Below are 14,931 nucleotides of genomic sequence, written 5' to 3'. Positions count from 1 at the left end.
GAGCGATGATATCCATCTCCACATAAGAGGAGACGAGACGGAATGAAGTTTGGTGCAGGGGGACTCTACTCTGAGACCCAGGCTGAAAGGGAAGCCAAGCTGGGCAGAAGCAGGACGACACACGGATTTAGTGAAGCGCGCAACTGGTGGCGACGAGCGCGGCGGCCATGGGCGCGTATGCAACGCCTCGGTCGACGGCCTGCCGGTCGATCCCCTGACGCCCTCTATCTGACGCCGACGGCGACGCGGCGACTGCCTACGTCTCCTCCGGCCGCCGACTTGCCAGCCGCTGCGGACGCGAAGCAAGAGGATCGACCTCCCGTGGAGTCGACGACGAGCGCGAGGGCGACGCGGACCAAAAATCCAAGAACGATGGGCTCAAAGCAAATGGGCCTCCGCTTGGCCCAGCAACGCTGCCGTTTCATTACGATAGATTGAATCGTAGCCGCAGAATCCGATCCAACGGTCCAGAATACCCCAGACCGGGACGGTAAACGAAATACCGTCCGGGTGGACGGTAGATGAAATACCGTCCACGCGAGCTTCCCCGTCGCGCGCCCAGCGCCGCTCTCGTGCCGGCAGCACCGTCGCGCTCGGCATCGCCGGCGCCGGAGACGTCACAGAACACTCCCCTAATGCCGTATCCGCGGCCGCCAGCGCCGCATCCTCCCTTGACCGCGCACCCCCGATCCTCTTGCCGCGTTGCGCTCCGTGGCGACGGCCGGCCAACATCTTTCCGGCCGTCGTCCGTGCCCGCGGCCAGCGCCATGCGGGGCGACACAGCCAGCCCCACCTCGCGCATTCCCGGCGCCCGCCGGCAGCCCTTCCGCGTACGTCTACATGGTCCAGCTCCCCTGCTTGGACGTGGAGGAACTCTCGCCGACGCTGACCAGTGATCCCAGAGAGGGAGAGCCATGGCGCCGGCCAACCGGGGTTCGGTTCACCCAAGTCGTCGTGCTCTTCGTCATTGTTTAAAACCCGCATCGCATCGCGCCCGCTGCTCTGTTACATGCCCTCGTCGGCTATGGTTGAAGAAGATACAGTCATACATAAATAATCTGATAGTGATTTATCTGTATATTCACAATTTAAATCTGATAATCAATAGGAAAGTTGCTTAATTAACCGGAACAGAAAAGAAGCAAACATAGAACATTATCAGAGATTACAATGTTCTCTGACAGAGATATGTACGCATGGCCGGCCTTTTCTATACCTTCTGAGTTCTGATAATACAGTAGCAAATGGGCTCTATGTTCATCTCAATTCTCATTATTAGTTACCGAATTACAATGTCTAAAAACCACACTACTACCAGAAAAGTATGGATTGAACACCTATTATACCGCGTTAAAACAACTACTACTATCAGTACTTCCCTCAACTGAAAGGGTTGCACACATGACCAAAACGAGGCTACTACCAAAAGACCTGAACTGACAGGTAACGTTAACGCTCCAGCTTTCTCATCCCGTTCCCTGCGTCTGATGCCCTGAACTTGTCAGATTTTTGTTAGGAGTAGCGGCGACGTCCCATCCGCTTGTGGATGCATCCGATGCGTGGACGAAATCTTAGGGCCGGCGCCTGTGATGCAGCAGCGCCGTCTTGCTGCTGCACTTGCTATATATACGAGGCGCCTGCATGCCGCATTGCTGCTACAACAACGCACGCAAAGGCTTTGGGTGGATTCAGTGGCCATGCACGCGGCCTGTTGGCAGTTGATGGCGGCAGAGAGGGCACATGTTGCTGCGCCCCAGCCACTTGGTGATGCAGATCGTGTGGAACTCGTGGCCGTGTGCGCACGGCATCACGCTCACCTCCTCGCCGTCCTCAAAGTCCTCCAAGCAGATTGCACACTCCGACTCGCCGCCGCACCCTTCCGTGCCGTGAAACGTCTGCTTCTCCAGGCCGGCCACGGCGGCGGCGGACGCGGGGACCGCACCGAACCCGCCGCCGCCGCGCGCTTCTTCTTGGAGACAGGCTATAATAGTTTCGATGTCGAGCCCCAGCGCCCGTGCCAGGAGATGCAGCAACATCGCCTCTTGGACCTGGCGGTGAAGGATCTGCTCGACGAGGTCGCCGTCGTCACTCCCTTGGTCGAAGAGGCCTGTCGTCTCGTGCGACTCTCGCTGCAGCCAGACCAGGCGGCGGCGGCGGCCATGGGCAGTGCGTGCTCCATGGCTGCCGAGCCGCACAGGCATGGTGGTCTAGGAGACTAGGATGGACCGTGATGCGCGGAGGAGGTGGTTTTAATTTAATTGATTTTATTTACGTGCCCTAGTACTAAGAATCGGTGTCCGACTGCACAGGTCCAATCGGACTCGGTTAGCAGCGAGATTATAATAATGTCACGTTTAATCGCTCGTTAAGAGTAATTAATGGATCGGGCCGTCGCGCGATCGATCGAGTTTAGGAATGGGCCGCCGAAGCCCATGAAGTCAATCCGAACCCTCTCTCAGTTTCCAGGCAGCCCACGTACGCGGGCTGTAGCAGCTGCTCCCGTGGCCACAGGCCCACAGTCCAGCTGTTTGCCTGTTACAGCAGCTGTGGACATGTATAGCAATAAACATACTCCAGGTCTACTGAACCAATTTGAAGTCTCGGCAGGGTCTTCTTTTTACTGTTTCAGAGAAGGGAAATCCTCTTTGAAATTCCTCTTTGGATTTCTGTAGAAACCCAAACTGCTTGCAAGTTCAGAAAAGACACCGGAGTTTCCACTTTCCAAGTAAATTAGATATGGGGAATTTCTCATGGTCATGGGAATTGAACTCGAATCAAAGCACTAACTACTTCAAAAGAAGAGCAAAATCAATGCAGATTGACCCGAGTTTATTTTATTTTATTTATTTGCTACGCAGCAGATCAACTTACAATAATCATGCATCATGACGTCATCCGCGGCGAGCGAAATCTTTGCACCTCCCCAGCCGCCCTCCTCGGGCACTTGAGGCGCCTCCCTCCCTGGCGCCACCGGCGTTCCACTTGGTAATGATGCATGCGATCCGGGAATGCGCGCAGGAACCCCGGCTTCTTGGCCAGCGCCTCGAGCTCGGCGTCGGTGAGCCTGGCGGCGAAGCCATTGAACACGCTCCTGTACGAGCAGAGGAGGCGTGGCTCGCCAGAGTCGGTGTGGGTGCTCGGCAGGAAAGACTTGCGCCAGCGACGATGCGCGTCTCTGTCCATGGCGTCGGCGCCCGATGGCCGCCAGAGGAGCACAATATAGGTTTGTTACCTAGAACTGGAAGATTCTCCGGCATGTCGATGGAAGCTTGCAAGACGATTGCTGCCCATGCAGGAATACGTGGGTGCAGCAGAGAAGAGGATGGCAAGGAGAGCTGCTAGTAACATATTCTTGACAGGCGCCATGGGGACGAAGCGATGTGGAGAATAAGCTCTGCTTATTCATCCTTTTGGATCTGGATGCTTGTTGGAATTAGTCCCACATTGGTTGTGGGGGGAGAATTGAACCAACTTAAAAGTGGGGGGAGTCACTCACCTCTTGGGCTAGCTTTTGGGGTGTAGCAAGACTTCATCCGGGTGTGCGCCCCGTTGGGCCGACTCTCCTGGTTTTTGGGCCGACAATTGGTATCAAGAGCAAGGTTAGGGCCACGAGGTAGGCACCGGAGACGTGCTGGTGGTGGCCGGCTCGTGACGGTGTCGAGGTTGGGGGCGGAGTCGATCGTAGAAAGGCATCGTCGCTGGAACTGCGATCCGGCGATTCGCTGGGCGTTTGAGATGGCCGGCGAGAAGACTCCTCCAGGCTCTCCCAAGAAGCCGCTCGGCGGCTATGGCGCTGGGAGCAGCGGCAAGGGGGAAGTTGTGCGCGTTGTCCGGGAGTTCAGCGGGACGACAAGCTGGCCCATGCTGACCAAGACCAACTACACCCAGTGGTTGTTGGTCATGAAGGTGAAGATGCAGGCCCACCATATGTGGGAGGCGATCGACCCCAGCGGCATGTCATTCCATGAGGACCGGATGGCACTTGACGCCATCACGAGTGTCGTGCCGCTGGAGATGGTTGCGTCGCTGGCGGCAAAGGAGTCGGCGTGGCATGCGGTGAAGGACCGGCGCGTCGACAGCGAGCAGGTGCAGAAGACGGAGGCGCAATGTCTTCTCCGGCAGTTCGAGAACATCCACTTCAACGACAGCGAGGGTGTGGACGACTTCACACTCCGGCTATAGAACATCGTCGCCGCGTTGGAGACGGTGGGGGAGACGATCCCACCGTGGAGGGTGGTGGAGAAGCTCCTGCGCATCGTCCCCAAGTCGCTCCGGCAGGTGGCCGTGGTGATCCAAGTGATGGCATACCTCGCCACGCTATCGCTGGAGGATGCCAGTGGGCGGCTGCGCGCGGCGCAGGAAGCTGAGGCCGAGGACGACGGGCCGCCACCTCCGGGCACCGACAGCAAGCTCTACCTCACCATGGATCAGTGGGACGCGCGCCGGCGGGAACGCCGCGAGAAGGAGCGTGCGCGCGGTGGTGGCGGGCGTGACAAGAAGGGAGGCCGTAGCGGCGGTCGTGAGGATGACAGCGACGATGACGACGACGGGGCGAGCAACATTCATTCCGGTGCAAGCGGGTGCCGTCGCGGCTCTGGCAAGGGGCGATGCTTCAACTGTGGCGTTCACGGCCACTTCTCTAGGGAGTGCCCTAAGCCGATGAAGGAAGAGGCGCTGTTCGTCGGCGGCGACGATGAGCCGATGCTCCTGTAGGGCAGGACGTACGGCGATGTCGTGGTTTAGGGGGAGATTGTTGGAATAAACCACACCATGGTGTGGCTGTGGTGTGTCCGTGTCATGTCTGTGTCGAGGACGCTGCGTGTGTGTGCGCGGGGAGGCGTTCGCGTTCGAGTCTGTTTAGGTTTTAGGGTTCGATCGAGTCAGTAGCTAGGGGATTCGCTGGTGCACGAGTTCGGGCTTGTGTTCGGGTCCAGCGGGAGGAAGAACGGCGCACCAGGTTGGATGCCGGTGCGGCCGCGTTCCAGGGCATGGCGAGCTCGTGTGCGTCGCGTGCTTGTCCGTCTGGCGGAACCAAGGAGGACCGAGCCAGGAGGATCGCAGAGGCAGCGTGAAGGGCGCCGCTTGGCTAACGGATGAGGATGGAGACCGGGTCTTGCGTGGAGTTGGTTGCTCAGAATGTGGAGAAGGCCAGGACACTAAGAACGTGTGTGCGTGGGCGACGAGCTCGTCTGAGTAAGGTGGCATGGGCGCTGTGATGCCAAGGCCTACAAATAGTCATGTAATCCTTGTGTTCTAGGTTGAGTCGAGTCCATTTTATCAATCAAAGTGCCAACATACAAGCCGTGTGGCGGCCGGGGCGTTCGTCGCCATTGTTGTGCAAGTCCACTGTTCATCGTGTTCAACCTCCATCCGGCGCAAGTGTGTGGAGTGGTAGGGCTAGATTCCCAACATCTGGTATCAGAGCTGGATCCGCAATCTCATATTCCCATGCACACTCGGATGGTGTAGGTCCGAAACCCAGTGGACCGTGGGTGTGTGAGGCCCGTGCGTGCTCGTGTGTCGAGCCGGTCAGTGGTGAACCTACGGGTGTGAGGCCCCCCGTGCGTCAGGCCGGTCACTGGTGGATTGTGTAGGTGTGGGACCCCGGTCAGTGCTGAGGGGGGCACCGATGTGTGATAGGGGAGATTGTTGGGATTAGTCCCACATTGGTTGTGGGGGGAGAGTTGAACCAACTTAAAAGTGAGGGGAGTCACTCATCTCTTGGGCTTGCTTTTGGGGTGTAGCAGGACTTCCTCCAGGTGTGCGCCCCGTTGGGCCGACTCTCCTGGTTTTTGGGCCGACAATGCTGTGGTGTTGTTATATATAGAGAGAAGAGAACAAGGCAGGCACCAAATCAAATTACGTGTCAATGCAATCAAATTTATTTTGAGGTTGTCTACAATAATGACCGGCCTGCCATGAGTTAATAAGGACAGAGAGAAACGGGCGATGCATAGCTCTTCGGGTAGTGACCTAGTCAACTAGGGCTTTGGCGACTCTAGCGGCGATCGACGTCGACGGAGGATTGGGACTGGCCAGGGTTATCGTCACGATCTGTTTTGGTTGTTCCTCTGTTCGGGCTGACTAAGGGATTGGCTTTGCCCGTTACCCGGCCTTGGTGGAGCACAATCAAGCGCGCGACCAAGATTGACCTAGGGCCAGGAGGATGGTGGAATCGACGAACACGAAGGCAAAGAAGGTTGGGGGAGATCTTGATGCTCTCCTGCGGAATCTGCATCTCACGGATGCCGAGCGCGAAGGAGTTTTCTTGGCGAAGGAAGAGAGGGAAGGCCTCCCAAAGGTCAAGTGGATGGCTGTGGCGAAGCTGCTAACTGTTAAAGATTTCAGTGATGCCTCGCTATCGTCCACGATGCAGGCGGCCTGGAACACGGCGAGGGAAGTGATATTTCGCCCAATCCAGAAGAATTTGTTCATCGTCCAGGTGTTTTGTTTGGGTGACTGGAAGCGGATAATGGAGGATGGTCCATGGATGTTTTGTGACTGTGCTTTAATGCTGGAGGAATTCGACGGATCGACTACAATACCAAAGGTGCTGCCACACAAAGTACCTGCATGGATTCAACTGCACAAAATCCCGCTACTGTACCGCTCAGAACCCATACTGAAGCAGCTAGCAGGTAGAGTAGGAAGTCTGATTACTTTGGAGATGAAGGCAGTTGCATCAGACAAAGGTGACTTCTTCCGAGCAAGGGTGGAACTCGAGGCCGAGAGACCTCTGGTAAGGCTCGTAACACTTACACCAGAGGGTTGTGAGAGCTTATTTTTCCCTATTAAGTATGAGAAGATCACTCGCTTCTGTGCATGCTGTGGTTTGATGGGCCATGTCCACCTTGAGTGTGGCAGAGGAAGAGTTGCAGTTTGGGGATTGGATGAAAGCAAATGAAGCACTCTGGCAACCAGGTACCCCTCGGGTCAGATACACACCTTTTGCTGATCGTGAGGTGCCTAGAGGGAGGCCCTACGGATATGACTGTGGTGTGCGTTCGGCTGGTCGTTTTGCAAGGGGCGTGCTCATTTCCCCAGCGGCTATGCTGGCCGAACATCCCAGTGGAAGGAAAAGGAGCCGAAGGAAGCAACAAGCCAGGAATCACGCAAGAGAAATTCAAAAGAGGCTGGTTTTGGGTATGAAAAAGAGGATGAGCTGGGTGATACAGCAACCAACCCAACTAAACCTACTGTGACAGGGAGGGTTGAAGAGGGCAAGGAGAAGCCGGATGCTCAAAAGAAATTGGCAATGGGTGATGTTCTCTTTGAGAAGCAGACACCTAGTATGGTGCCGCCTCCACCGCCAAAGTATATCTCACCGCAGGAACAGAAGAGGTCCAAGAGGGAAGGCAAAGGAAAACAAGTGCAAGAAGACGAGGCGGGCTCCCTGGAGGAGTGCCGCCAAGCACAATGAGTTGTCTTAGCTGGAACTGTCGCGGACTTGGCAATGCTGCGACAGTTAAGGAACTTCGTGAGTTCGCGAAGAAGTTTGCCCCATCAGTGTTGCGTGTGCTTGAGACTCAAGTACATAAATCACGAGTGGAAGGTTTGAAGAGGAGCTTAGGTTTTGATAATTCTTTTGTTGTAAGCAATAGTGGTCGCAGTGGCGGCCTAGGGATATTTTGGAACAATGAAATAAAGTTGGATTTATTACCGTACTCACAGTATCATATTGATTGCATCATTACCAAGGGAAGCAATGACCCTTGGAGATTAACATGTGTGTATGGGGAGGCACAGACTAACGAAAGGCACAAGATGTGGAATATGCTGAAATTTATCAAGTCATCTTCGCACTTACCTTGGGTGTGTGTTGGTCATTTCAATGAAGTTTTACATCAATTGGAACATGTGGGGGTGCAGGAAAGAAGCTCCTCGCAGATCGCAGGGTTCCAAGAGATGGTTGATGTTTGTGGTTTCCGTGATCTCAGTTTCGAGGGGCGCAGTTGGACGTTTGAGAAGAAGGTGGCTGGTGGTTCATATTGCCGAGTACGCCTTGATCGTGCATTGGCATCGCCAGAGTGGAGCTCCAGGTTCCCTGCAGCATCAGCGCACCATTTGTCTATAGTGGCGTCAGACCACATACCGATCCTAATGCAGTGGCACCGTAAGCGGTCACAGCAGCGGAGGAAGGGGAGGCTCAGGTACGAGATTATGTGGGAGACTCATCAAGAGTTTTCAGATATGCTAGAACAGACATGGAAGAGTGGAGAGAACGTGATGTTGTTGTGCGACCTTGTAAGGATCGATGGACCAAGAGGGGGGTAAATTGGGCCTTTTTCAAATTTCTAAACAATTAAAACCACATTAACCTATGCAAAGCTAGTAAGGCTCAATTCACCAACCGGCTAACTAAGCAAACTATACAAGCTATCAAAGATACAACAAGATATGAAATTAAGCAAGGTAGAGCTAAGTTATGATCTCTAAGGTCAAGCACATGAATAATTGCATGAAAGTAAGTGCTTGAAATGAAAGAGTGGGCAAGAGACAACCGGATGTGTTGGCACACACCCCTAATCCATGTTGTGACACTCACTAAGAGTCTTGTCATCTCCCATGTCACCGAGACTTGGGTGCTCACTAAGAGTCTCCGTCCACCATCCCGGCGTGGTGGAGCTCAAGCCACGTACAAACTTCTTCGGGCTCCCACAATCCTTGGCAAGCTCCGGAAGAAACACCTTCAATCACCAAGATCGCCTAGGTGCTACCAATCACCAAGAGTAACAAGCTAGGGCCTTCACTTGAGCAAGAACCGATCACCAAGAACGGATGCACACAAGCTTCTCTCTACTCAAGTCCTTAGTCTTGCTTCTTGAATGATTGAATGAACAAATGTGTGGAAGATGAAGCTCAAGGTGGCTCTCAACAATATATGAGTGTATGAATGTTGCCTGGTGTCAAGAGAGCTCAAAATGACCCATTGGAGGGGTATATATAGGCAGCTCACACGAATAGAGCCGTTGGAGAAAAGCTGCCAGAAAACTGCTTAGCGCCGGTTAATCCGACGAACCTCCAATAGCCAGCGTCGGTTTAACCGATGAATGTAAACTGCCCATTTGGAAAACTAGCCGTTACAACTTGGGCAGATTAACCGACGTATCATCGGTTTAACCGGTGAGTGTAGTTGTCCACTGATCAACTGAAAAACCAACCCTCTGGACAACTGCACCAACGTTAACTCAAATCCATCGTCGGTTTAACCGGTGAGTATAACTTCTGAAATTCCTGGGAAAACCAACTCACTGGACTAATGCACCGACATTAATTTCAAACATTATCGGTTTAACCGGTGTATAGACCTTGAGATCCCTGGAAAAACCAACTCACTGGACAATTGCACCGACGTTAATTCAAACATCGTCAGTTTAACCGGTGTATGTATTTGTCCAGACTCTGCTAACTGCGTTTAACCGATGTATAGAAAAATGGAGTCGTCGGTTAAACCGGTGTATATACTTTTTCTGATTTTTGCCTTTTCTGATTTGAGTCTTGAATGAAATCCAAATATTCTTGAGATATAAGTTGAAAACCACTTATTTGAACTTCTTAGAACCTGAGTGACCATAGTGTGCATCCATTTTTAATTGACCATGTCCATGCTCAAGTTACTTGGCCTTAACTCCTCTTAATAGTGAGATCACTACAAAACTATAAAACCTATACTAACCCAAGTGTCCTTCTCAACCTTACGACACTTAGGACTAGAAAGATCCTTAGTCTTGATATATATTTGAGTTGAATACCAAGATCGCCTTTTTGAATAATGAAATTGAGGGGCCTCTTTAACATATGACCAAATGAGCGATAATGATTCATTAAGCTGCACGAACTCATTAGTCACAATAACGGTTGTCATTAATCACCGAAACATACCTAGAGGGCCTAGATGCTTACAATCTCCCCCTTTTTGGTGATTGATGACAACATAAACATAATAACTTAAACGAGAGAGCGAGAAAGGTAAACAGGATAAACTCAAGCACACTCGAAAAAGAACCAAAGAGCTCAACAGCTCAAACGGAATCCATAAATATGTCTCAACACACAGCATACACAAGAGTCAAATGTACATATCCATGAACTAACATCAAATGAGATACAAAAACATCAAAGTCCTGTAACTACGAGCTCTCTCTAGCTCTATCCTCCCCCTGACTCCAACTCCCCCTAACTCTCTCCCTCTTTGGCATCAAAGCACCAAAAAGACGAGCTACTGATCCGGCTGTCGTGGTACGGCGAGGAAGCGGTCCGGGTCGTCGTCGTCGTCGTCGTCGGACGGTGAACCCTCGGTGATGGACGGGAGCTGCTGGTCTGAGCTGACTGGGGTGTAGCTGTCGTGGAGGCTCTCGTGCTAGCACTGCCTAGAAGAGGGTCCGTAGAAGTGGTAACCGGCTCAGCAGAAGAAGTGTCAATATCTGAAGTCGTGAGTGCTGAAGCTGCCGGCTGTGTCGTCTGTGGAAGTATAGACTCCTCTCCTCCTCCCCCTGAAGGTAGTGTCTGTGGTACAACGGGGAGGGCGACTATTTGAACTGCCGATGGTGAGTCCTGAAAGAGCGTAGTCGCTGGCAGTGGTGAGAAGAGCGGACGACCGGCAGACGGGGAGGGATTTATGTGGCGATGAGGTGACCTCGGCAGTGCTGAGGGTTTTGAGTGGAGAAGATGACCCAGTACACATTAACAATACTTTCATCGTTCTGATTCCTAAGGTCAAAAGCCCGGAGGAGCTGGGTCAATTCAGACCGATCAGTTTATGCAACGTAATATACAAGATCGCGTCAAAAGTACTAGCAAATAGACTAAAGATGCTGCTGCCAGAAATTATCTCCGAGGAGCAATCAACATTTGTTCTGAGGCGATTAATCACAGATAATATCATAGCAGCCTATGAATGCTTGCACTTCATGAAGCAAAAACGTTCCAGTGATCAACAATACTGTGCACTGAAATTGGATATGAAAAAAGCTTATGACAGAGTTGAATGGAACTATCTACGTGCGATCATGCTGAAGCTGGGTTTTCATCAGTTATGGGTGGACATGATCATGCGGCTAGTTTCGTCCGTTTCTTTTGCGGTGTTATTTAATGGTGAGTGCCTTGAAACTTTTAATCCATCTAGGGGCATTCGTCAGGGTGATCCTATTTCTCCCTACCTCTTTGTTTTAGTGGCAGAGGGCCTTTCGTGCCTGCTGAAGTCGAGAATGCAGTCATCAGTCCTCAAAGGAATTAAGGTGGCGCCGTCGGCCCCGATGGTCAGTCACCTACTCTTCGCAGATGATAGCCTGCTGCTTTTCAAGGCGAATAGGGAGAATGCAATGGAGATCAAAGATGTTTTACAACTCTATTGTCGAGCATCAGGTCAGCAAGTAAATTTGGATAAATCTTCAATTCACTTTGCAAAGGGATGCCGACAAGTGACAAGGGTATAGACGAAAGGTATTCTGGATGTTCATAATGAATCTCTTAGCGAGAAATACTTGGGCATGCCGTCGGATGTCGGGAACTCGTCCAATGGTGCCTTCAAGTATCTAAAAGACCGTGTATGGAAGAGAGTACAGGGTTGGATGGAAAAATGCCTATCAGCAGGAGGTAAAGAGGTGCTGATTAAATTAGTTGCTCAGGCAATCCCAACCTACTCGATGTCTTGCTTTAAATTACCAAGAGGTCTATGCCTTCATATCAACAGTCTTCTTCGGAATTTCTGGTGGGGTAGTACTGAAGGAAAGAGGAAAACCTGTTGGGTCTCTTGGGATGACATGGTGAAACCAAAATTTTTTGGAGGTCTTGGTTTCAGAGATATAGAGCTTTTCAATCTAGCTCTGTTGGCAAAACAAGCATGGAGAATTCTTCAGGATGACAGCACCTTGAGTGCTCGTATTTTGAGAGCTGTGTACTTTCTTTCAGGTGAATTCTTGGTAGCACAATTGGGGTCACGACCATCTCGTGTTTGGCGCTCCATTTTGGATGGAAGGGAAGTGCTGACACAAGGGCTGATTCGCCGGATAGGGACAGGCGAAACTACTGAAATTTAGAACATGAATTGGCTTCCTAGGGAAGGATCACTTAGGCCGCTTAGATCTTCAGCTGCAATGGCCCCTCATTTGGTCAGTGAGCTGATAGATGCTACGACAGCAACATGGGAAATGCAAATGTTGCAAACTTATTTCACACCAGCTGATGTGGAAGCAATACTTAACATCCCTCTATGTACCAGAAGACAAGCCGATTTCTGGGCATGGCACCATGAAAAGAAAGGTGTTTTTTTCAGTGAGATCAGCTTATAGGATGCTGGTTATTAACAAGCATCATGCTACAGAATATATGGAGAATATTGCTGGGCGATCAGATACTAAAGCTGAGGAGAAGGAATGGTTGGGGATCTGGAAATTAGATGTCCCTTCCAAAATACGTGTATTCCTATGGAGACTTGCTCGTCATTCTCTACCATCGGGGGACATTCTCTTTTGTCGACACATGGCCCAACAGAGTTCATGTGGCATCTGCGGAGCACAGGATTCCTGGAAACACTCCTTGATTGAGTGTAACTTGGCAAGATGTGTTTGGGCTTTGGAGCGTGCAGAAGTGACTGATTTTTTGTACAGCATTCAGGAGACAAATGCTCACGCATGGTGGGTTGAAGCAGCAGAAAAATTGATGAAAGCTGATTTGATCAGGGTCGCAGTCACCCTGTGGGCGATCTGGTTCGTGCGGAGGAAAGCTATCCATGAGCATTCATTCCAGAGCCCATTGTCCACACACTGTTTCATCGATAGGTACATAGCTGATCTTAATCTCATCAAGCCTGAACAAGGTGGAGGAATGAGGACCCAGCAGCGAGAGTGCCTAGGTGGATCCCTCCTCCAGCAGACACATTAAAGATTAATGTGGACGCGGCAATATCTAAGAACATGGGCAGAGCAGCGGCAGCGGCAGTAGCAAGGGATGGAACGGGAGCTTTCCAGGGAGCTTCAGTTCTTATTACCCAAGGGGTTACTGACCCGGAATCGATGGAAGCAATCGCTTGCCGAGAGGGGCTTGCCCTTGCCAGCGATCTCGTAATCAGGAAGGTCAGGATTGCAAGTGATAACATAAATGTTGCGAAGAACATCAGAGGCGACAGCAAAGGTATCTATGGGCATATCGTCCAGGAGATCAAGGCCAGGGCGGAATCCTTTGCCTCATCGGAGTTTGTTCATGAAGGCAGAGCATCTAATGAAGATGCACACAAGTTAGCTAGAAGCTCGGTTTGTTGTTTCTTAGGTAGACAAGTGTGGTTTCTTTCACCGCCTGAAGGCATTTGTATCTCTGTACCCATAAACAATTAATAAAAGGTGGTACATTCCTAAAAAAAAAAGGACAGAAAGAAAGTAACAGCTACAATTAGCTGTCATTGATCTATAACGTATTTCAGTCCACATGCAACTTATTTTACTCCATATTACATGCCGATCCTCTTTTATAGGAGTCAAATTTTGGTTAATTGCAAATATAAAGAGATCTCTTGAGCTTCCAACCAATCTTTACCTGGAACCCTACACATCGGAGGCCAGAGGCTAGATTAGCCCCCAAGCTCTTTAGAAATTAAGTGGGAAGCCAAGTTCTCTTTACGATACGCCTGGCCGGCGACGTCCTCGCTTCAAGTGAGGTACGCCGCCCGGGATTCGAACTTTGACCCTCCTTTTTTGAAGGTTGGCATCTAAGCCAGCCAGACTACCCTCCCTACTCTATGGAGCCCTACACATATATGCGCCATCAATACAAACAGCTCGTGGCAATGCAATGGGTTTGGAGGATATTTGCCGTCTCTGATATCATGTGTAGAGAGGAATACTGCATCAGATCAGACGCTTGCAAATTCAGACTATAGTCCTCCGGCTATATCTATCCGCGAGCCGAGCTAGCTAGTCACGCTGGAGCTGAGAATTCAACTTTACGTCTCGCTGACAGAACAAAACAAGAATTTCCAAATGCAGTAGAACTAGGCGTAAAGCCCGCGCATTTGCGCGGTTAATATTGAAAATTCAAAAATTTACATGTCGTTGTATCCTTACTTAAAGGTTATACTATTTTTTTATCATACATCATCCTGTTTATTATCATAAATTATGTATTATTGTTAATTAAAATAATTCAACTATGATCTACCTATAATAACAATTTGATTTGTTGAGCTTTAATAATATATGCAGATAATTATTCTTATTTTCATTTTATTTTGATTAGTATATATTTGTAATTGATACATAACTAAATGTATTTTGTATTTAATTTTTCATAATGGCTTTGGTGGGTGATTTTTAATTAGACACAGGGGTATTTTTGGCTAATTTTTATCGTAATGGCAGTGGTGGGTAATTTTTATTTTTCTATTTTTCTCCGATTAACGTGGGAATTTATAAGCTTTGAGAGCGAATGTGGAGGCTCCGTTTGTTGATCAAATAATAAGATAACTAGCAAGGTGTCCCGCGCAAATAGCGCGGGTAGCTAGTTTTTTGGTTCTATGTGTTATTATTTTTATTACTTGAAAATAGATGCAGATATTTTTTTCAGATGATCTAAACCGATATATCAATTCTGCCTTTTTCTCATTGCATATCTTGTCGACTATTTTTTTAACACTACGAAGTATTTTGGAACATGAATTCTAAGAATAGGTAATATCTTATATGCAAACATATATTTTGTATTTATGTAGCGCCTTATATTTATATTATATAGAATATTTTGAGTAAGAATTCATATTTAAATTTCTGACTGATGACACATCCTTCCTTTGGAGTTTTCAACGTTGTACATATTTAAAGATCTCCATGAGTAAATGTATACAATAGGAATAAATAATCATCTTTCTTTTCTTTCCTCTCCAATCTCCATTACCTAAACCCCTATGCATGCATGTCTCATAATGTCTTACGACTGATTCAT

General features: G+C 49.8%; 1 protein-coding gene across 1 annotated transcript; it reads right to left on the bottom strand.

The window, feature by feature from the left end:
- Positions 1-1,688: 1,688 nt before the first annotated feature.
- On the bottom strand, positions 1,689-2,201 carry LOC120700338 (RING-H2 finger protein ATL74-like). The gene has a single exon (XM_039984561.1). It carries the CDS (start codon positions 2,199-2,201, stop codon positions 1,689-1,691), a length of 513 nt encoding a protein of 170 aa, XP_039840495.1.
- Positions 2,202-14,931: the final 12,730 nt, after the last annotated feature.

Source organism: Panicum virgatum, chromosome 3K, assembly GCF_016808335.1.
Source record: "Panicum virgatum strain AP13 chromosome 3K, P.virgatum_v5, whole genome shotgun sequence".
NCBI classification, from domain to species: domain Eukaryota; kingdom Viridiplantae; phylum Streptophyta; class Magnoliopsida; order Poales; family Poaceae; genus Panicum; species Panicum virgatum.
Note: the sequence above shows the minus strand (reverse complement) of the source record. Positions and strands in the feature narration are given on the sequence as shown.

Coding starts and splice junctions, on each gene's coding strand:
- LOC120700338 (XM_039984561.1), bottom strand. CDS start 2,201: ATGCCTGTGCGGCTCGGCAGCCATGGAGCACGCACTGCCCATGGCCGC.